This window comes from Ranitomeya variabilis, chromosome 8 (assembly GCF_051348905.1).
Source record: "Ranitomeya variabilis isolate aRanVar5 chromosome 8, aRanVar5.hap1, whole genome shotgun sequence".
Lineage (NCBI taxonomy): Eukaryota > Metazoa > Chordata > Amphibia > Anura > Dendrobatidae > Ranitomeya > Ranitomeya variabilis.
This window is the reverse complement of record NC_135239.1, coordinates 26,413,101-26,434,807: the sequence shown is the minus strand read 5'-3', so window position 1 is coordinate 26,434,807 and position 21,707 is coordinate 26,413,101. Positions and strand designations below refer to the sequence as shown.

Genomic DNA, 21,707 nt, shown 5'->3' with positions numbered 1-21,707 from the left:
TACTTGGTATTAAAGTTCTGTATTATGATGTGTCACTTACTTGTGGCCCGTCCTCCCCTTCCCAGTACAGAAGTTCATATGAGACAATGCGTTCTTGCTGGATATAGCGCCAGGTCAGCATAATTCTTGTGTCAGACTCAGCTTCTGCCTGGAAATTAATTGGCTGTGCTGGAACTGTAATAAAAATGGAACAAATAAAAAGATTCAAACTTCTGTAAAAGACTTGTTGGTTTATCACTATGACACACCAATAGAATGTGACCTGATATACTTTATTAAACACTCACCTCCCTGCTGCGTCTTGACTTGGACCATATCTGACGGTGGACCATCTCCCACTGATGTGAATGCCAGCACACGGATACTGTAAGTGATCCCGGTTGTTAGTCCTGCAATAGTTGTCAAAAGACTGTCCACTACATTGTGCTTTTGCCACATGTTAAAAGGTAAATGTGGGTCTGATGTGTAATACACTCTGAATCCTCTTATTTGTCCATTGGCTTCTTCGGGAGGATCCCACTGAACTATCATAGTACTAGCACTGAGCATTCGAGCCTGGACTCGCAGAGGAGGACCTGAAGGAGCCTGTTCTCCTGTCTGCGCTTCTACCACTTCACTTGGAGGTCCACGGCCAATGTTGTTTACTGCAATGACACGAAACTCATACTCGGAATAAGGGCTGAGCCCACCAATACTGTAGCGAGTTGTAGCAACACCATCAACCTCCTGGAAAGACCCTTCCAATGCTTTAGGTTTATACTGGATTACATAATACGAAAGTGGCTCCGGGTTCCCAGAATCCCACGTCAAGGTGACACTAGTGGCTGTCGTCTCTGTTACCGTGACAGCTGCTGGCGGCTTTGGCAATGCTGCAGGAAATAAAACAAAAAACATAAATATACCATATTGCTCTAATTGTCATTCTACAAGTCAATCCTCCCATATGTTAACACAAGCTTACCTTTCACAGTAATCTGTGCAACAGCCTCAATCATGCCCAGAGAGGAAATAGCTACACAAGTGTAATTGGCAGATTCTCGAATATTGGTCAGCTCAAGAACATTACGTCCGACAGGCATGTCATCCTCTTTGGTAAGTTCTTCCAAACCAGCCATCCACTTTACGTAAGGCATGGGAGCACCGACTGCAACACAGGTTAAGTTCACACTGCCTCCTGGCATGACTTCATGGCTACTGGGTGGAATAGAAAACCGTGGTGCCACCCGGCGCACTGCAATAAGTAAAAAAAAAAATTGGATCAGAAAGTAACAATGGGAGAGTTATCAAGAGGTGATCTACCTTAATACTGATCCTTTGCAGCCCAAAAAAAATAAATACATGGACAATCACACAAAGCACTTAATCTGATGCAAAATATCAATAATTTCAATAGCAGTACATATGCTCTCTGGTTGGTTTTGATTTGTCCAAGTGGAGAAAAGAAAAATGTAGAGCCTAGATTAAACACGAGGCTATTGGTGGAATACAATATTCATTAATAGTCAGTGCGAATACCCGAGATCCATGTGAAGAGCTCAATAATATATACAAAAAATGGACAAAATGGTTTCATGGGTGTCATATAAGAATTCTCAGCTATCCATAAATCATATATGATATAATTTGTGTTTTAGTAATAAAAGCTGTGGGAAGCTGAGAACATTGACTTTACTCTTACTTTACGGCACAGAACTGTATCACATATTTAATTATTGAAGGCACCGACCCATGAAAACACAGTCTCGAGTGTTGAATATAAAAGATGTCCTGACAATGTCCACTCTACACCCCCCCAGCTGTAATAACTGTAAAGAAAGCTAGGCTTCAGGACTTGACATAAATCCCCTTGATCTATAGAGATGCAAGAACAGATAAGCAGGGCTTCCACCAGCCCGTCTCTGGATGAGGCCGATGAAGATGACAATGATTATAGCGGGATGGTGTCCTTTGTAGACCTCTTCGCAGTTTGTGGCTTCTGTAGCCACTGTGACCAAAGTTTGCAGAAATAAAGGAGTTGTCCAGCCGCTTCACTGTGGCAGAGCAGGTAATGACAACATATGTGGACATTCAGAGAGCATGCTTCAGGCAGGAAAGTAGAGGACACAGAAATGCAGAAGGTAGAATCCATACTATTCAAAGGGGATGAACCATGCTCTGGAAATATTAGGAAAGGTATTTAGGCATGCAGTATGGTAAAACAGAAGTCCGAGGTTTATTATGCAGGTACAATGTCTGAAAGTAATGTCATCAACTGACTCCATGTTACCTACACACATTAGGCTGAAATAGGTAATTGGTTGATCAGTCACCATGGAACAAACGATCCTGTAGTGAACGACTGTTGATGCAACCATCCATATTGTAGACCATACTGGTCATTACAGTCATTCAAACTGGTCATCCATGCTTAATGACAAAAGGAAAAAAGATGAACAATCTTTCTGGGAGCATTCTTTCAAAGAAAGATCATTTGCGGACGAAAAATCTTAACTAAATATTCATCCAAATATTGGCTGAAAATTGAAAACATCTAGACAAAGTGTGATCTATCGGCTAAAATTATTCTGTGAGATTTCACCCCACCAACGTTCATTTCAGTTGAAATTGTCCATTTTCATCAACATTAGTCTAATCAGTCTGAACACCTTAATAGTGCCTCAGAAAGAAAATTCCCATGATTCACCCATGTCTGGCATCCTTTACATTACTAAAACTTGACTGTAATATTTGACTTGTTCCAGAATGCTTTTATGGTAAAATACTTGTATGTAATTATGGCATCTAACAAATGCTGAGTCGGAACAGCAGGGAGACGTGGGACAAAAGACTCACACTCTGCAGTAAGGTGATCGAGCACTTAAAATCCCTCTGGTGACCACAATTTCCCTCACTGTGAAAGAGTTAGACAAGTACTGTGCAGAGGAACAGCAGGAGAAAGACTCAAGTCTATTTAATAATTCAACAGGCATTAGAGTGCAGTTACAGCCTGTGGTGCTCAGAAGACGGGATACATTTCCCAATCCCATGATCAGCGATGTCCAACTCGCAAGGCGGGTCTCACGTTGCGCTCTTTGGTGACCTCAGTGCATTAACTGGCTACACAATCCCATTCCTTCCATCCCTTGAGATGGCATGAGCGCTGTGCCATCCTGATAACACCGTGGATCGTGGCATCACCTTTCATCCATCTCAAATGAATCCACAGGAAGGCAGAGAGGGAAGCAGGGATCTCTGCCAAAGAGAACTATTGGGTTTGCTCCAACCTGCTAGTTTTAGTGAAGGCTTTATGTGAAGTGATTGTTTACGGTACATATTATAGAAGGGATGACAATGCTATTCTACATTTTATCTAAAAAGCAACCAACTTGTCTTAAAATGTGCATTTCATTGTTTACTGACGCAACAACAATATAAGATTATGGAGAAAAGCAAGAACTGAAACCATAGCAATAGTGAAATATTCTTGAGGTTTATACGCTGCTGAAGTCAATGCAGGGGAGGTACCTGATTAGTCTAGCACAGACCTAGGCCACATCTGGAACCCTGGCTGTCCCAGTATGGCCAGCAGGCCAAGACAGGCAAACATCTGAAAACATTGACCCACGGGTGACACCACCTTCTGTCCCCCATCTGGTGTGCCAAGTTCACCAATATCCGCATCTTTAGAATGCAAATAGCATTGAATAAAGGGATGGATAAGGGAGCCGCCAGCTCCTCCTTCCACCATTCAGCGTGTGCAGACATGATGAAGTCATTACATTGTGTCTGCTGTGTGGAGCTTCAGTGCATACAACAAAGAGCACAGTAGAGTGCTGGGACAACGGAAGCAAGACGAGTATTTGTTTTCTCATTTTTTTTCTTTATTTATATGTGGAAATGAGTGTGGGATCTGTATCTGTATATTGGATGGCTAGGTGGGTGCTCATACTGTATATAGGGGACTGTGTGGGGTTCATACTGTATACAGGGAGGCTATGTGGGTGCTCATACTGTATATAGGGGACTGTGTGGGGTTCATACTATATACAGGGAGGCTATGTGGGTGCTCATACTGTATATAAGGGGACTGTGTGGGGTTCATACAGTACATAGGGGTGTGTTAGCAAACTTAATTCTCCTCAATATTAAGTGATACAATTAATATAAAATATTAATTATAATATGTTAATATTGAGCAGAATTAAGTTAAGCCTATTGGTTTGGCTTTCAATAGTCACGGTCTCTCATATGGACCCTCGGTAAAATAAACTGCCCATCCCTGGTCTAGTAGGTTAGCTATGACCTGTCTAGGTGATATATTTAGTATTTACTTACCATTTTGTACTACATTGTACTCAGTGTTATTAGCATAACTTAAAGTATGAGATCAATTAATGTAGCCTTCTTTTACACAGGGGTCTGTGTCAAAATGCTAGAAATGTTGTCATTATTGTCAAAGAGAAGCGGGCTGAACGAGCACACCATAAAGCCTCAATGCAGAGGTCGGGAGCCTACAGTAACATGAAGTGTTAATTGACTCTTAATTACCTATAGCAGCATTGTCCATGTGCTGTGCTTGGCTTGGCACTGAGCTCGTTGGGACAGTTTAGGGGACAGTACTTTACAGATAATGGAAGACAAAAGAATAATGTACAATCCTCGTGAGACATTAGAGCTCTCGGATGGAAACGATATTCATATCAAGAACTATAAGCTGGGCTTACATGCTTGGTCAGAGCAGGACTGAGATTTCTGAACCAGGTAGAACACCGTCAATCACCTCTGATTACCTCCCTTAGAAGCACAGGAAAACGTAACAATTGTTAAAAGTCCAGAGTTTTACATATTTTGCAAGTCAATCTCACAGCGCCTGGTTTGATAGACATCGTGTTCCTGAATTTTGTCTCTTTCAGCCTAACACCTTTAGAAGATTTCTTCTTGGCCTGTAAGATATCACTTTTTAATAGGTTTATGCCATGCCTTTCTCTCATATGAAAGCCTCTTTAAAGAAGTGATTTTTAGTCCAGTCCTTAGGGTGCCCTAGTGGTCACTTTCAGAGATTAATCTTTAAACCGTTAAATTCTAACATGATTTTTAAGCCGTTTATCAGCCTTACCCTATTAGAGCAAATTATAGGATTCTCTACTTACTGAAATGCTGATCCCTAAAGTTTAAACTGCATTGAAATGTCAACCTTTCATAGAGAAGCACCATTACAAAAAAATGTTAAAGCCCTGACACAATGCTGCCGCCCTTCACTATTTCAACATTTCAAACCAATGCAGAAAACCTTCAGTTTCTTTGGTACATCATTTTCTTTTGGGTGGCTTACATTTTATGTCTAATAGATGGTTAGAAAAATTGCTCGATTTGGGGGAATGTAGACATTCATCAGTTCTGTATTTTAGGAAAGATTATTACACTCTAACGGATATATTGTTGGGCATCCTGCTCCTTTCCTGGTAATGCGTATGCTACACAACGCGCCATCATCTAAAACAATGCAGTAAATAGCGATCGTCTGTCTCCTTCAACTGCTTCTGCATTAGTGAGAACAATGACAGATGACTATTCATTTTCCACTGAAATAAGCCTCAAATTGAATTCTCTTTGCATCTAAATTATCACGCCAGCAGAAAATTAAAGTTTGTGCACTGGATCTGTTGTAATTGTTGACTTCCTGAGGTTTTCACACTCGGATTGTTTGTGGTGCCCCCGGACTATTGTTTTCCGTTACTGATGACACTTTAAAGAAGTGAAAGGCCGCATCCAGTTCAATGACTTCCAACTATATGTACAGCCATCAGTTTTGACATTTTGTATACAATTTTCTGCCTGGTTTTAGAATATGCTTAACCTAATATTGAAGATATATGATTTGGCACGATGGATAGATTGAGGAGACTGTCTTTATTAGACGGTGGTTTCAGAGAGGGCTCGGTGCGGCGATCACACACCAGGGTTCAGGTTCAGAAGGGGCGGCCATACTCTGCAATTTGCATTCGCTCAGGGAAATTTCTCAGATGAAAATAACATGAAGGGGAGGGAGGGAATAGGAGCAGATCCACGGCACGGCACGGAGATAAAAGAACTCTTTAATATATGACCTTGTAGAGTCGCAGAGCAATAATTAAATGCCTGGATGAGCAGAGCAGCTTCCAGGAACACAGCTAAAAGAGAACGGACGTGTCATTATCCACAGCCGAACCGATACTAACCCTCTTCCCTGTGGGACCACCCTTACCCCAAGTTGTGAAATGCTAAAACTGAACACGTGTTGGGAAACATGCTCTCAGCATGAACAAAAGTGCCAAAGTTGGTATTCACAGACAATATGGGCCAAAATATTGGGACTGAATTATATTTTTCTTTCCCATTGCCCCAGTTGTATAAAGTCAAACATCTATCAATGAGGTCTGTTTTCACAAGTACTGGTAAAAGAATGGATCATTAGAAAAAAAACACTGAATTTTGAACCACTCCTCTATCTCTCTTAGGCAAAAGTACCAGGTCCAGCAAATTCTTATCCTCTCTTGCTGACAACTTCCAAAAGGTAGAGGAGAAGACAAGGGGATCTGCTACCTTGAATCTAATCCTTAGAAAACAGGGAGTAAATGGGTGAGGAGGTAGTGGTGGCTGGGACCCTGGGAGGCAGCGATCATGCTGTCATAGAATTTTTCAATAACTAGAGGAGGAAGACCAGAGAGGACTCACACTTCAAAGTTGGATTTCAGAAAGGCAGATTTCAAAGGACTCAGAAAAAGGATAGGAGGGATCCAATGGCTGAATGTCCTTAAGGACAGAAATGTCCAGGAAGGATGGGAAAATTTAAAAAAATGAGATTTTCACAGCATAATCGTTAACAATGCCTTAAATAGGGAAGAATTGAAAGCATTGAAGGAAAGCAGGATGGATGAACACAGAACTGAAACCCATGTTATAAAGGAAGAAATAAATGTTTATCAATTGGAAAGAGGGAGGCATATCTACAGAAGAATATAAAGCGGTCTGCAGAACCTGCATCAGATTTTCTAAAGCTGACAATGAATTAAGGCTTGCAAGTGACGTCAAAAGCAATGATAAAGGATTTAGGGGGCATTTCAAAAGTTAAGGAGAAGTCAAAGAGGCTATAGGATTTTTACAGGATGAAAATGGTAAAGTGGTAAACAATTATGTTCAGAAGATCGAACTTTTAAAATTCCTATTTTGCATCTGTTTTCTCTCAGTAAGTAAATGTAACATCAACTGATCATCACTGTACTATTGAAGGAATAGAAGAATCCACACTATATATATATATATATATATATATATATATATATATATATATATATATATATATATATATATATATATATATATATATATATATCGTATTTTCTGGTGTATAAGACGACCCCCAACTTTTCCATATAAAATATGGAATCTGGGATATGCCTGCTGTATAAGACGGGGGTCATCTTATACGCCCAGTCATCTTATACGGCGTGTGGTTCCCAGGGTCTGAAGGAGAGGAAACTCTCCTTTAGGCCCTGGGATCCATATTCATGTAAAAAATAAAGAATAAAAATAAAAAATATGGATATACTCACCCCTCCGAGAAGCCTGGCTGTCACCGCTGCAAGCGTCTGCCTCCGTTCCTAAGAATTGCAGAGCGTGAAGGACCTGCGATGACGTCGCGGTCTTGTGATTGGTCCGTGACCGCTCATGTGACCGGTCACCTGACCGTGACTTCATCGAAGGTCTTTCACACTCTGCAATTCTAAGGAACGGAGGCAGACGCTTGCAGCGGTGACAGCCAGGCTTCTCGGAGGGGTGAGTATATCCATATTTTTTATTTTTATTCTTTATTTTTTACATGAATATGGATCCCAGGGCCTAAAGGAGAGTTTCCTCTCCTTCAGACCCTGGGAACATCCAGGATCGCTCCCTGCACACGCCATACCCGGCGTATAAGACGACCCCCGACTTTTGGGACAATTTTTAGGGGTTAAAAAGTCGTCTTATACGCCGGAAAATACGGTATATATATATATATATATATATATATATATATATAAACAGAGATGGTGAGGGAATACTTAGCTAAGATAAATTAATTCAAGTCTCCAGGTCCAGATGAATAATCCTAGGGCACTGAACGAGAAAGCAGAGGAAATTATTGAACCACTCTGCACAATCTTTGAAAATTCTTGTACAACAGAAGTCCCAGAAGACTGGAGAAGAGCAAATGTTGTCCCAATCATCAAAAAGGGGAAGAAGGTGGACCCAGGGAACTATAAGCCTGTGAGCCCGACTTCTATACCAGGAGAGATCTTTGACAAAATAATTAAACAACATGTATACAAGTATCTGGATGTGAATGAAGAGATTAACCAGAGTCAGCATGGGTTTGTAACTAATAAGTCATGTCAGACTAACTTAATTTCCTTCTATGACAGAATCACAAATAAATCTGCTGATGACACAAAGCTAGGAGGGATAGTTAATACTAGAAAAAAGAGAGATAATTCAAAAAGATCTAAACAAACTGGAACTGTGGACAGCAACTAACAGAAGGGGTTTTAACAGGGAGAAATGCAAAGTTCTACATCTGGAAAAAAGCATTTACAGAATGGGAGGAATAAGGCTAAGCAACAGCACATGTGGAAAAGACATGGGTATACCAATAGATCACAGAATGCACATGAGTCAACAGTGTGATGCAGCAGCAAAAAAGGCAAATGCAATTCTGGAATGCATTAACAGAAGAATACAGTCTAGATCACATGAAGTAATTATCCTTGGTCAGGCTGCATCTGGAATCTGAAACAAAATAGGGGTAACCAAGGGCAAAGATTGTATATGGTATAACATCAGGGAGGTTTACAATTGAAAAATAAAAATAAAAAATAATTAACAATCACTCCCAGTTAAAGTAATTTTGCCCAAGTATCGGATCAAGACGGTTATCCAAATAGCATATAATGAGCGGGGAAGGAAATAAATCCAAAAAGATAACCTTATGTCTCTAGTAAAATTGCTTTATTTAAAGTGCAAGGCAAGAGAACAGTGATGACAACAGAGTCACCCAACAATAAATAAAAACACATCATAGCATGGGACACTAGGAAAATGTGCCTGCCGACTCATAGTAGAAACAATTATTATGGTCATTTAGACATTGGCACATAGAGTCAGAATAACAAGACCAATAGGGGATATAACCTATACCCAAAAGACTTATATATATTATTAGGGAACCACTATATCCCATTTGCAATAGTGCAATACTTAATAAACAGTAACACATAACATCATACGGAAAGGCTACAGAAAGCGGTACAGGTAATTAATACATCACCCTATAGAACGGTGCCTGGCAGGTGCAGAGTCCCAGTGTCCGCCCCAACGCGCGTTTCGGAACACCTTCGTCAGGGGGCGCATAGTGAGCTACAAGAAATGTGCAGTATAAAAAGGCCGAAAACCGGAAGTGAACCCGAACCGTGCCTTGGATGTAACCCCGCGTATCCTAGCAGCCGCCGGCACAACAAAGGGGGACGGCGCCATCCAGGCTGTGAAGGCCGATACACGTGGGGCCCCACGTGATCCACCCACAACAAGCACTGGATCGCCGTCCTCCAAAGGAAAAGCAGGCGGGTGCATGCGCAGAAGCACACGCCAGGGCAGGATCATCATAGCAGGTATAGACAGAAACAGAGAACTAGTTATAGCGATCTTATGCTACCATAGAGTGCTACAGCCCAGGTAATATTGCCATAATACACAAAATAACTTATTGCCTGTGAGGAAGGGTAACATATAAAGGGGATGACATAGGACTGATATAAATATATAATATTACAGTTTTATAGTCATGCACAACTATCACTGAAAATAGCAGCAATAGCAATAGGCATATATCCATAAATAATTAATAGTAAAACAATAACAATGCAATATGCCCATATATAGAATAAATTTTCCCATACAAGACCAAAGATTCACTAGAGGCAGTCCTAGCTCTATTATAGGCCCTCTTAATAGACCGCTTACTGTATCCGCGATCACGGAATCTATTCTGAAGTTCTTTGGCCTGTTGTTCAAAATCTGACTCAATCTGTCGATTTCCGGAACAGATCAGTTTGTAAAAAACCGAGCTGGTCCTTCTTAATTGTGACATCCAGGAATTCCACTACTTCCCTACTCCAATGATACGTAAGATGGATGTTTAAATCATTAGTATTCAACCCCTCCATAAATGTGGAAAAGCTCTTACGTATCTAACTGATCTGTTCCGGAAATCGACATCCACGAATTCCCTATTACATGCATCATCTTGTCATCCACCACATGTTGTCAGAGCTGTACCGGTTGGGCAGTTCCTTCGCTTGCGAAGGATCTGCTCAACTGAGTCAGATTTTGAACAACAGGCCAACGAACTTCAGAATAGATTCCGTGATCGCGGATACAGTAAGCGGTCTATTAAGAGGGCCTATAATAGAGCTAGGACTGCCTCTCGTGAATCTTTGGTCTACAATCAGACATCCAGTGGATCCGGGCATTCCGATAGGCAGTTACACTTTGTAACTAACTTTAATTCCCAGGCCTCTAAAATCCGTGAAGCCTTATCCAAATCTTGGCCTATCCTGAAGGTTGACAAAACCATCTCTAAGATTCTACCTGACCGCCCCCTTATTTCTTTCAGACGACCTAGGAACCTCAAGGATCATCTGACGAGGAGTCATTATGAGGGGGTACCTAGAGTTACCTTCCTTGATAATATTCCTCCTCGTTATGGTTCCTTCCCCTGTGGCCACTGTGTGGCGTGTCCTAATATGGATCGGACTAATGTCTTTTTAGACTCCAGTGGCGAGAAAACATTTAATATCAAAAAAGCAATTAATTGCACAACACGCTTTGTCATCTACTATGCCACATGCCCCTGTGGCCTAATATATGTAGGGCTTACATCCCGCCAATTTAAGATACGCATTCGTGAACACGTGTGTGGAATCGAGGCGGCTGCGAAGCATAAGTCTGATATTGCAGAATTAAAGACACTCCCTCGACATTTTAAGGAACATCACGGATGTAATGGAAAACTAATTAGGTTTAGGGGTATCGACTGCCTGGATGTTGGTATTAGAGGAGGTAAATTGACTACGAAGCTGGCACGTCTTGAGACAAAATGGATCTGGACATTGCGGACAATTCATCCCCTTGGCCTTAATGAAAATCTAAGCTTTGCCCCATTTTTGTGATCATTAGACTGTGGAGCTCACTTTTTGATTATAGATTCATACCTGTCTAGTTTTAATATTTTTATGTGTTTTTTAAGTTTTAGTACACTATATGCAAATCTTTGGCCATATTTGTGGAGTTTACCCTATTTTTGGAGAAGGTAATATGAGAAGGAGAAAGAGGAGAGAAAAAAAGTGGAAAATCATTTCCTCATTACTATCCAGTGGATATCGTCTGAGGAAAAGAATAAAGGAGAGGGGTTAATATTAAGGGATGTGTGTCTTGTATGGGAAAATGTATTCTATATATGGGCATATTGCATTGTTATTGTTTTACTATTAATTATTTATGGATATATGCCTATTGCTATTGCTGCTATTTTCTGTGATAGTTGTGCATGACTATAAAACTGTAATATTATATATTTATATCAGTCCTATGTCATCCCCCTTTAATGTTACCCTTTCTCACAGGCAATAAGTTATTTTGCGTATTATGGCAATATTACCTGGGCTGTAGCACTCTATGGTAGCATAAGATCGCTATAACTAGTTCTCTGTTTCTGTCTATACCTGCTATGATGATCCTGCCCTGGGGTGTGCTTCTGCGCATGCACCCGCCTGCTTTTCCTTTGGAGGACGGCGATCCAGTGCTTGTTGTGGGTGGATCACGTGGGGCCCCACGTGTATCGGCCTTCACAGCCTGGATGGCGCCGTCCCCCTTTGTTGTGCCGGCGGCTGCTAGGATACGCGGGGTTACATCCGGGGCACGGTTCGGGTTCACTTCCGGTTTTCGGCCTTTTTATACTGCACATTTCTTGTAGCTCACTATGCGCCCCCTGACGAAGGTGTTCCGAAACGCGCGTTGGGGCGGACACTGGGACTCTGCACCTGCCAGGCACCGTTCTATAGGGTGATGTATTAATTACCTGTACTGCTTTCTGTAGCCTTTCCGTATGATGTTATGTGTTACTGTTTATTAAGTATTGCGCTATTGCAAATGGGATATAGTGGTTCCCTAATAATATATATAAGTCTTTTGGGTATAGGTTATATCCCCTATTGGTCTTGTTATTCTGACTCTATGTGCCAATGTCTAAATGACCATAATAATTGTTTCTACTATGAGTCGGCAGGCACATTTTCCTAGTGTCCCATGCTATGATGTGTTTTTATTTATTGTTGGGTGACTCTGTTGTCATCACTGTTCTCTTGCCTTGCACTTTAAATAAAGCAATTTTACTAGAGACATAAGGTTATCTTTTTGGATTTATTTCCTTCCCCGCTCATTATATGCATCTGGAATCTGTCCAGTTCTGTGCACAAGACATGAGAAAACTGGAACAAGTTCCAAGAAGAGAATGGTGAGCGGACTGCAAACAATGTCCTATGAGGAATGGTTAGATGACCTGGATATGTTTATCTTGCAAAAGATAAGACAGAGGCGAATTAATAGCTATGTACAAATATCTCAAGGTCTGTCACACTGTAGAGGGATCAGCTTTATTCTCATTTGCACAATGCAAGACTAGAAGTAATAGGATGAAACTGAATGGAAGGAGACACAGATCAGATGTTAGAATCAACTTTTGGACAGCAAATGTGATCAATGAGTGGAACAGGCTGCCACGAGATGTGATGAGTTCTCCTTCAATGGAAGTCTTTAAACAGAGGCTGGACAGATATCTGTCTGGGATGATTTAGTGAATCCTGCATAGTATAGTCTTGGGTTAGGACGCCACCTTTGCAACAAGTTGTTTCAGGACATTTTTTCCTTCCTAAAAATTCCCCCATCACATGCAAGTGATATTGTTGAAAAGTAGAAGGAACCGCAACAACTCAGTCACGAAGTGGTGACCAAGAACGTAACTGTAGAAGAAATCAGCGCACATAGGGTCTTATCCGATGGACAAAATAAGAGATCTATTCAAATTGCACTAACCTGATAGATCTAATGTAATGACATATAGATCTCAACTGCAGCAGATCCACGGGTCCGTAGGTGACCGTATCAGATGTGAAGAGGTAGAAGGTTTGTGGATATAAACCGTGCCGCCGATTAAAATGCAGGACCAAAGATATCCAAATGAAGGAAAGTGGTTTTTATTTCAACGCGTTTCGAAGTTCAAGTGACTTCTTCTTCAGGAACACAACCACATGTGGTGACCACAGAACATTACAGAGCAGGTGGAGCAGATGGCAGAAAAGTCACCAAAGCACTGCTAACTGCATAATTGTAAAGTGTAGACCTCCTCTGGTATAACATCACAGAAACACTGCGCCTCTGCCGGAAGCTTCATGGCCGAGCAGCTGCATGCAGCCTTATATCACCAAGCACTATGCAAAGCGTCAGATGGAGTGGTGTAAAGACCACTACCCTGGGGGAGACGTATTCTGTGGTTACGGATCACACTTTCCTCATTTGCTGAATGCCTGGAGTCCAAACCTCCTCTGGTATTCAATATAACAGAAATGCATTGCACGGGAGGGTGAAGAAGCATGTGACGTGGTGATATTCATGGGGTCATACAGGACCTATACGTTCCCTCTCAGCTCTATTGCTTGATGTTGCATTTCATATTATTCCTGGTTTTGGTTTATCACCTATAAAGAAGACTTGTCCCCAGGCCAAAAGTGGTCAGTTTTTACTGTTGTTTTTTTTAATAGTAATAATTATTTTTAGTTCTATATCACCAACATATTCCGTAGCACTTTACACTTCAGAGGGGACTTATACAGACAATAAAGACATAACAGAGTAAACACATCAGTCTTTTAGTCCTGCTGCTCCTCTAAGTATACTGCCTTTTTATGGGCTGTTTTATCGAGCCTTTCTATTTAGTGCTCCTCTCTATGGTCTGTACCAGGGGGCATTACTCAAAGGACTCTCTGGGGTTGTGTTTTTAAGCTGCTCTGTATAGCTACCTCATAAGCCACGCCACCTAAAGTAAGACCATGAAAAGTAGCACTAAATAAAAAGGCCCATATCTCTGAAAAAGTATGACAAATCTGGAAAAAAAAAATACTTTGGAATAGTGATAATTAAAAACAAAAACAAAACCTGGTTACTTCTGACCTGGTGAGAGGTCTACTTTAATTGGAAATTTTTAATTTTTGCACTTTCATTTTTTCCTCCCCTCCTTCCCTGTGCCATAGTGATTTTATTTTTTTCATCAACATAATATATGAGGGATTGATTTTTGCAGATTTTTGTGGTACTTTTTTTTTCTTGGGATTGGTCAGTGGATCTTTTGATATGTATAGCTGTATGACATTCATTCTTAAAAACAAAAGCTCACCTGAACAGTCCCATTAAATAACATTGGCCCTAGTGCTGTCCGTGGGAAGTCAACTGTTTCCATGTCCAGCACTTGGGCCGAAAATATGGTCATGTGGACGTAGCCTTAACCAGAATCACCGAGCATCTGACGTGAGCCTGAAGTGGTAGCTTTAGTGACTAAACATTTCTTCATCTTCCATTACATGATTTTCTTGATGAATTTAGCTGCACCCATCATTGAGGTCACAAATATTGTTTTTTTAACGTTCTCTTACTTTCTCTATATACTCCATCATTTTCTCAATTTTTTGGTTTTATGACTTGCTCTTTTGCTTCAACCCATTATTCCACGGCTGGTCGGTTTACGACTTAGGATTTCCAGAACTGTGAAACACTGCCCTAGAACACTGCATGATGTCCATTACCATTGTGAAGAGCTGCATACAATGAATGGTTATGAATGAGGTTATGACGAGTGCCCTGCATGTATCCAAGGCTCAAAGATAAATCACAGTCTAATGAAAAGTGCATTACGCTCAGGAGGGAGATAAAGGTAAAGAGAGGTAGAGACAAAGGGTGTGTGGGCAAGGGCCATGCACATTTCAGCGTGCGCTGATGGGACTGTACGGACAGGCACATATTACAGGCAGGCACCAAAGGTACAGGGTAGAGGAGAGGAAGTAAGCACGATCACGGGAAGATAGGGGTCTGCAGAAGAAAAAAGCTCTGTACGGCTCTGCTGTATCCCCCACAGGGGTGGGGCGGACCAGACGTGCCAATCTGTAGCCGGATAAGAAGTGAAAGGGACCAACCTTCTCGCTGATCTGAGAGATGGAGGTTTGATTGAATGGCGGTGCGATGAGGATGACGAGGTAGTAGAAAGACAAGGAGAAACACAGAGAGAGTAAAAACAGAAAACTGCATGTGTACGTGACAGACACACACAACCCGCACAGTGCACACAAAAGCATGATGTTCCTCGTGGCGGCATCTGACATTACAGTCTGACCATACACACGACACACCCCATCGCTACAGCACCCTACTCCAAGATTACTCCATCCTTCCACTGCAGAAGACTCTAGTCTGTACCATTGGATTTAGGGGATTGTGGGGGTCTTAGTAAACCGAGACGTCTCAACATCATACAGAACATCAAATGATGAGATATCAGGTGCCGGACAGGGGAGAAACATTGAGGTGCGCGCCATTTTTATTTTGATCCATTTGGGGCGATGGTCGTCATATTTAGGAGTGATTGTTTGTTCGGAGAGAAACGCAAACAAAACCACTTATTCCCAGTATAGTCACAGAATTGTGGTTGTCACTGGGATGGGCTAATTGTAGACTGTACACCCATACACATTAGACACAGTGAATTCTCTGGATAATGAGAAATCCTGAACACTCATCAAACGCTCCGTGTGTCTTCAAATGCAAAATTTGCTAGAAAGAAGGGGGCGCCGATTATTTTAGATACAACCGTGATTCAACTGGAATGTCAGCCATCAAATCAATGTAAAGGTCCCTATAATTAATCAGGGAGACATCAGACATTGTAAACAGCGAATGTTCATGCAAGTAAGGCAGCATCCGTGGAACTGAGCTTGAAATCTGCAGAAAGTATTCTGAGGACATGGCTCGGTAGAAATTGACTGCTAGATGTGTTTATAAACCTCAAAGCAGATCTGTCGCCAAATTTCACGATAAAACTGTATATTTAAACAGATCGTTTAGGCCTGATGAAGCTGGTGTACTGACCTGTCAGAATGGCTGCTTAACACTCACATAAAACACTCATTTTAATATTAGGCAGGGAAACTTTCATAAAGGATTATACAGCTAATTAATTATACATGGATTTTTCACAGTTACTACATCAGCCTCATCAGGTCTAAGATCTCTATTTAATAATATATGCTGTTTGTGTTGTGAAATCTGGTGACAGATCCACTGTAGTACTTCAGACCACCTACACACGAACATGAAAAAGTTGTCTGTACCTACTGTAAATACTGTATAAGGCCACGTTCACACTTTGCGGTGTGCTCTGCAGGTTTATCCCGCAGCGGAATTGATAAATCTGCAGGGCAAAACCGCTGCGGTTATCCCTGCAGATTTATCGCGGTTTGTTCCGCGGTTTCCGCTGCGGGATTACTCCTGTACTATTGATGCTGCATATGCAGCAATATGCAGCATCAATAGTAATGATAAAAATAATAAAAATTGGTTATACTCACCCTCCGATGTCCGGATCTCCTGGGCGCTGCACCCGGCGCTCCAGTTCCAAAGATGCTGTGCCGAGAAGGACCTTCGTGACGTCACGGTCATGTGACCGAGGCGTCATCACGGTCATGTGACCGCGACGTCACCGCAGGTCCTGCTCGCACAGCAAACCGAAGACCGGACGGCCGCGGGCAGCACTGAGAGGTGAGTATAACATCATTTTTTATTTTAATTCTTTTTTTTTTTTTACACTATTTATGCTTCCCAGGGCCTGGAGGAGAGTCTCCTCTCCTCCACCCCGGGTACCACCCGCACATTATCCGCTTACTTCCCGCAATGTGGGCACAGCCCCATGCGGGAAGTAAGCGGTTCAATGCATTTCTATGGGTGCAGAATCGCTGCGATTCTGCACAAAGAAGTGACATGCTGCGGGTTTTAAACCGCTGCGTTTCTGCGCGGTTTTTCCCGCAGCATGTGCACAGCGGTTTGCGGTTTCCATAGGGTTTACATGTTAATGTAAACGCTATGGAAACTGCTGCGGACCCGCAGCATCAAAATCGCCGCAGATCCGCGGTAAAAACCGCAAAGTGTGAACATGGCCTAAATATTGGTAGCATTGTAGTTCGTCTCTACCCACTCTTGCATGTCTCGGTGTTTATTTCTTAATTATGCTGGATTAGTGGTTTGAGGCCTTTGATGATAAGATACTGTGACATTCCCCAACTTGACACCAGTATTCACTGAAGGGATAATAAGGTCAGATTATGTCACAGGCAATGGTTGGGACACATTACATTTTTCCGCTACACTGAATATTCTTACAAGCAACCACATAGCAGCACGCATAACTCTCCGACAGCACAATCACAGTACACAGGCACTGCAACATCTACGCCAACACAACAGCTTCCCATAACACGCACAAGACCACCACCAGTATAAAATGGGCCGATTGGCAATTGTGCCGAGTCCTGTAAAGACGACTGTTAGCAGCGTTCCATGGTCGCGTGATGAATTCTTACCACGCACGTAGAGATTAGCGGGAGCAGAGTAACGTGTCCCAGCACTGTTGGTGGCTACACATTCATACTTTCCCTGGTCGGATTCCTCGCTGTTTTCAATCTGCAGAGCTCCTGAAATTAAAGTGAAAGGAAAGAGAAGAGAACAAATGAAAATCTGTAAATCTGTACTATTGGCCTAAAACAAATTCATGTTCCGTAACTGATCTTCAACAAATCTCCTACAGGGCATGACCAAGAATCGGTTATTAGGGTATGTGTACACGTTGCGGATTTCCTGCGGATCCGCAGCGTTTTTTGCAGTGCAGAAACGCTGCAGATCTGCAAGTGATTTACAGTACAATGTATATCAATGGTAAAAAAAAAATGCTGTGCTAATGGTGCGGAAAATTCAGTGCGGAAACGCTGCGGTTTAAAAGAAGTAGCATGTCACTCCTTTATTGCGGATCTGCAGCGTTTTTGTACCCATTGCATTATAGAAATCCGCAGGGGTAAAAACGCAGTAAATCCGCAAAAAATCTGCAGCAAAACCGCACAAAATCCGCACAAAAAAAAAAGCGTCAAATCCACACCTGCGTTTTCTGCCAAGAGATGCAGAATCCGCACCAGAAATTCCTAAGCCTAATCCGCAACGTGTGCACATAGCCTTAAAGTCACTTTACTTGGTACAAGCAATTAATAGAAGAATGCAGGACAAGAAATAGTAATGAGGATTTTTCGCGTTCTTTTTTTGGCGGTTTTCCGCTATAAAAACGCAATAAAACCGCTAAAAAAATGCTTACATTAAGCATCCTATTATTAGAATGCAACCCGCAATTTTTATGCACATGTTGCGTTTTTTTCGGCAAAAAAAAACCGCAACATGTTCATTAATTTTGCGGATTTTTCGCGTTTTTGCCACTATATTATTGAATTGGGGAAGCTCCGGAAAAAAATGGGAAAAATCTGGAAAAAAGAGAGCGCAAAAAACGTATGCGGATTTCCTGCAGAAAAAGTCCGGTTTTGTTCAGGAAAATTTTGCAAAGAATCCTGATGTGTGCACATAGCCTAAAAGTGCAAGATGTGAACAGTCTCTTCAGAGTCTCCTTGGACCTGAGTGTTGAAAGGAAGTCTCACTGTGCCGCCATAATTTATGTGCAGCACATCTAGAAAGACATGGAGACACTGGGATAATGCTAAAAGTTTACTGGAGTTTAGAATCATCCTTATTAGTACGATTACAGCGACCCTCCATCCTGGCACTGAAAACTGACTGTACATTTGTCATAAATACCAACTCTAAACGGTTCTCTCCATTTGCTTCCACAGCGGAGATTGGCATTTGGTTTCTCTTGCATCCACAATGGCTGCCACAGTGGCACATGGAGCAATGGTAAGTCCACAGCTCTCTTTTCTGTGCTGAGTAAGTGTTAGCAGTGGTCATTATGCCACTGCAGCAGCCATCTTGGTTGCAGAATGCCGGTCTCCGCAGAGAGCACCAGAAAAGCTGTGTATATATTAGAAATATAAAACCTACAAGAGAAAAAGTGACCAAAAACCCTGCTGTAACTAAGTAAATAAAAAGCAAAAACGTGCATTTAAATAACGCAAAGTTTTTAGTAATACTTTTTAAAAAAAATAAAAAATAGCATAAAAGCCATCCCACCACGACAAGGTAACTCTGATCGGGACAGACCTACACTGCTCAATATTAAAACCTTACCATGTGTCAATGTTGACCTCAGTGTGAATAAGGGCAGACAAAAGGACTGTGCCCAACCAGTGGAACACCAGTCTGGGGAAGCCTTATATACAATTTCCAGCTCAGGAGAGGGAGGCCACACCCCGGCTTGCACAGAATGCAATAATACAAAGAAAAAACAAGCTCAATTTTTGTGTTTTTTTTATATATATTATAAGTATGTAGTCATTTTTTCAGTGCCATGGTGAGCAGTTGCTTTACTGTAATACAGCTTGTCCTTACAGGACAGTAACATCTTTTGTGTGGTTCTCTGCACAGATCCATGGGGGGAAGATTAGTTCACACTTCACTAGTGTGCCTCTATGGAGGGACAGTTCTTACTTCTGTCCCCTCTACTCTTGCAGACACTTGATTTAATGGTAAGAGACATTTGTGCTCCAATGCCAGCAGGGGAGCAAGATAACACCTATAATGTGCTGCTAAAGGGCGCAGAAAGTTCTCACATCGATAACTCATTATTTATGGTATCTATGTTCTCCTGAAACTCACACATCTTAAAAGAAACATTGTGACAGCTAAAAGTCTGTTGGCTATCTATTGGCTACAAGTACAGTAGTGGTGGTATAACAGGGTAATTGCAGCATCTCATGGAAGAGATAGCCTGTAGCTGCGCAGTGTAATAACATTATCACAAATACACAAAGTAAATCCATTACTGCAGCACATGAAGAACAAGCTACGAACGTCTTGAAGCGTCTGATGCGGGTGTTAGTGGTTAGGACTTGTGGGGTGGGCGACAATGATAATGAACAGGAAGAGCGTGAGGTTTGGAGGAACTTCATACAGAGGTTGTACCCTTTTTTATGAATGAGATCAAGAAGTTTAGGAGGAAGAATAATATCAAAATATCTGCCAGTGGATGAATACAGTTGTCTGCAGCAGCCTCCCACTGTCATTGTAACGTGTCCCTGTAGGATTGAATACGTGGAGTTTACCAGACGCCCAACTTCTGAAATACGCGGCACCAATTATCTCGGCTGTAGCTCACCATTCTTACAGATGCTTTCTCAAGAGTAGTATAATCTATATTTAATCCATAAGCAGGCCTGTTAGGCAAGAAGATCCTTATACACTAACGAGGATGTGACCCCAGTGAAGAAAGCAGTTACTGGCCCTAGTGCAGACACTGCACAATTGCTCCATGATTGTTTTCATGGGTCTTCTTCAGTGGACTACAATCAGATGTTAAAAGTGGCAATAATCATTTTATCCGCAGATAATATAAATTAAAAATATAGGAGACAACTAGAAAAAAAAAAGTGCAAACCCTAATTATAATGAGTAAACTATGTTTGCTCTGAAAAAAAAGGGTACAGCCAGATTGTCAGCTCCTGGGCACAGTTGTGTGAAACACGAGAACAAACAACAGAATGTGAGATTGTTAATTGTGAATACGAATGAGCCCCCGAAGAGGTGATGGGGAAATGGTGGAAGCGGCATTGTGAGGAAGACCCCGGCATTCTTACCTCTGATCGGTGTACCACCTGGTGAGGAAATGTGAATGCAAATAAGATTAGAAAGAAGCTGTTAGTAATAAGTAGAAAGGAGATATAGGGACATTTAGAGAGGACGGGTCGTGGACGGATTAACCTCTAGATAAACACACCGCCATCCTCATGTGCCCATACAGAGGTCATCACCAGACATTTTAAACAGGTTCATTAAAAAAAAACAACAACAAAAATTACACGGAAATAATGTAAAGGATTGGAGAGTGTTAGGTGAATTCCGTTTTATCCAACAACACAGTGAGGAGCACACACGTGTAACGGTACTGATGCTCGGGGAGATCAATGGCTTATAGAGCAGTTTATCCAAATGTCAACGGAAGACATAATGGGTTAGGGTCTAGTGATGAGCGAATATAGTCGTTACTCGAGATTTCCTGAGCACGCTCGGGGGTCCTCCGAGTATTTTTTAGTGCTCGGAGATTTAGTTTTCATCGCCGCAGCTGAATGATTTACAGCTACTAGCCAGCCTGAGTACATGTGGGGGTTGCCTGGTGGCTAGGGAATCCCCACATGTAATCAAGCTGGCTAATAGCTGTAAATCATTCAGCTGAGGCGATGAAAACTAAATCTCCGAACACTAAAAAATACTCGGGAGGACCCCCGAGCGTGCTCAGGAAATCTCGAGTAACGAGTATATTCGCTCATCACTATTAGGGTCTGGCCCCTCGACCTTCTATAGATCGATCCCATTTCTAATTCAAATGTTTGAAAATATCATTTTAAATGGGG

At 41.8% G+C, this 21,707-nt stretch overlaps 1 protein-coding gene across 17 annotated transcripts in view; it reads right to left on the bottom strand.

Moving 5' to 3' along the window:
- Positions 1 to 21,707, bottom strand: part of PTPRF (protein tyrosine phosphatase receptor type F) — a 1,035,200-nt gene that overhangs the window by 38,014 nt on the left and 975,479 nt on the right. For 10 of the 17 annotated variants that reach the window (XM_077275903.1, XM_077275904.1, XM_077275915.1 and 7 more), the window contains 5 exons: positions 20,934 to 20,951; positions 17,730 to 17,840; positions 962 to 1,231; positions 288 to 869; positions 41 to 174 (listed from right to left, as the gene is read on the bottom strand). In XM_077275903.1, coding sequence (XP_077132018.1) covers positions 41 to 174; positions 288 to 869; positions 962 to 1,231; positions 17,730 to 17,840; positions 20,934 to 20,951 — 1,115 coding nt within the window. The remainder of the gene's footprint in view (positions 1 to 40; positions 175 to 287; positions 870 to 961; positions 1,232 to 17,729; positions 17,841 to 20,933; positions 20,952 to 21,707) is intronic. The other 7 variants (XM_077275907.1, XM_077275911.1, XM_077275910.1 and 4 more) reach the window with 1 other exon arrangement.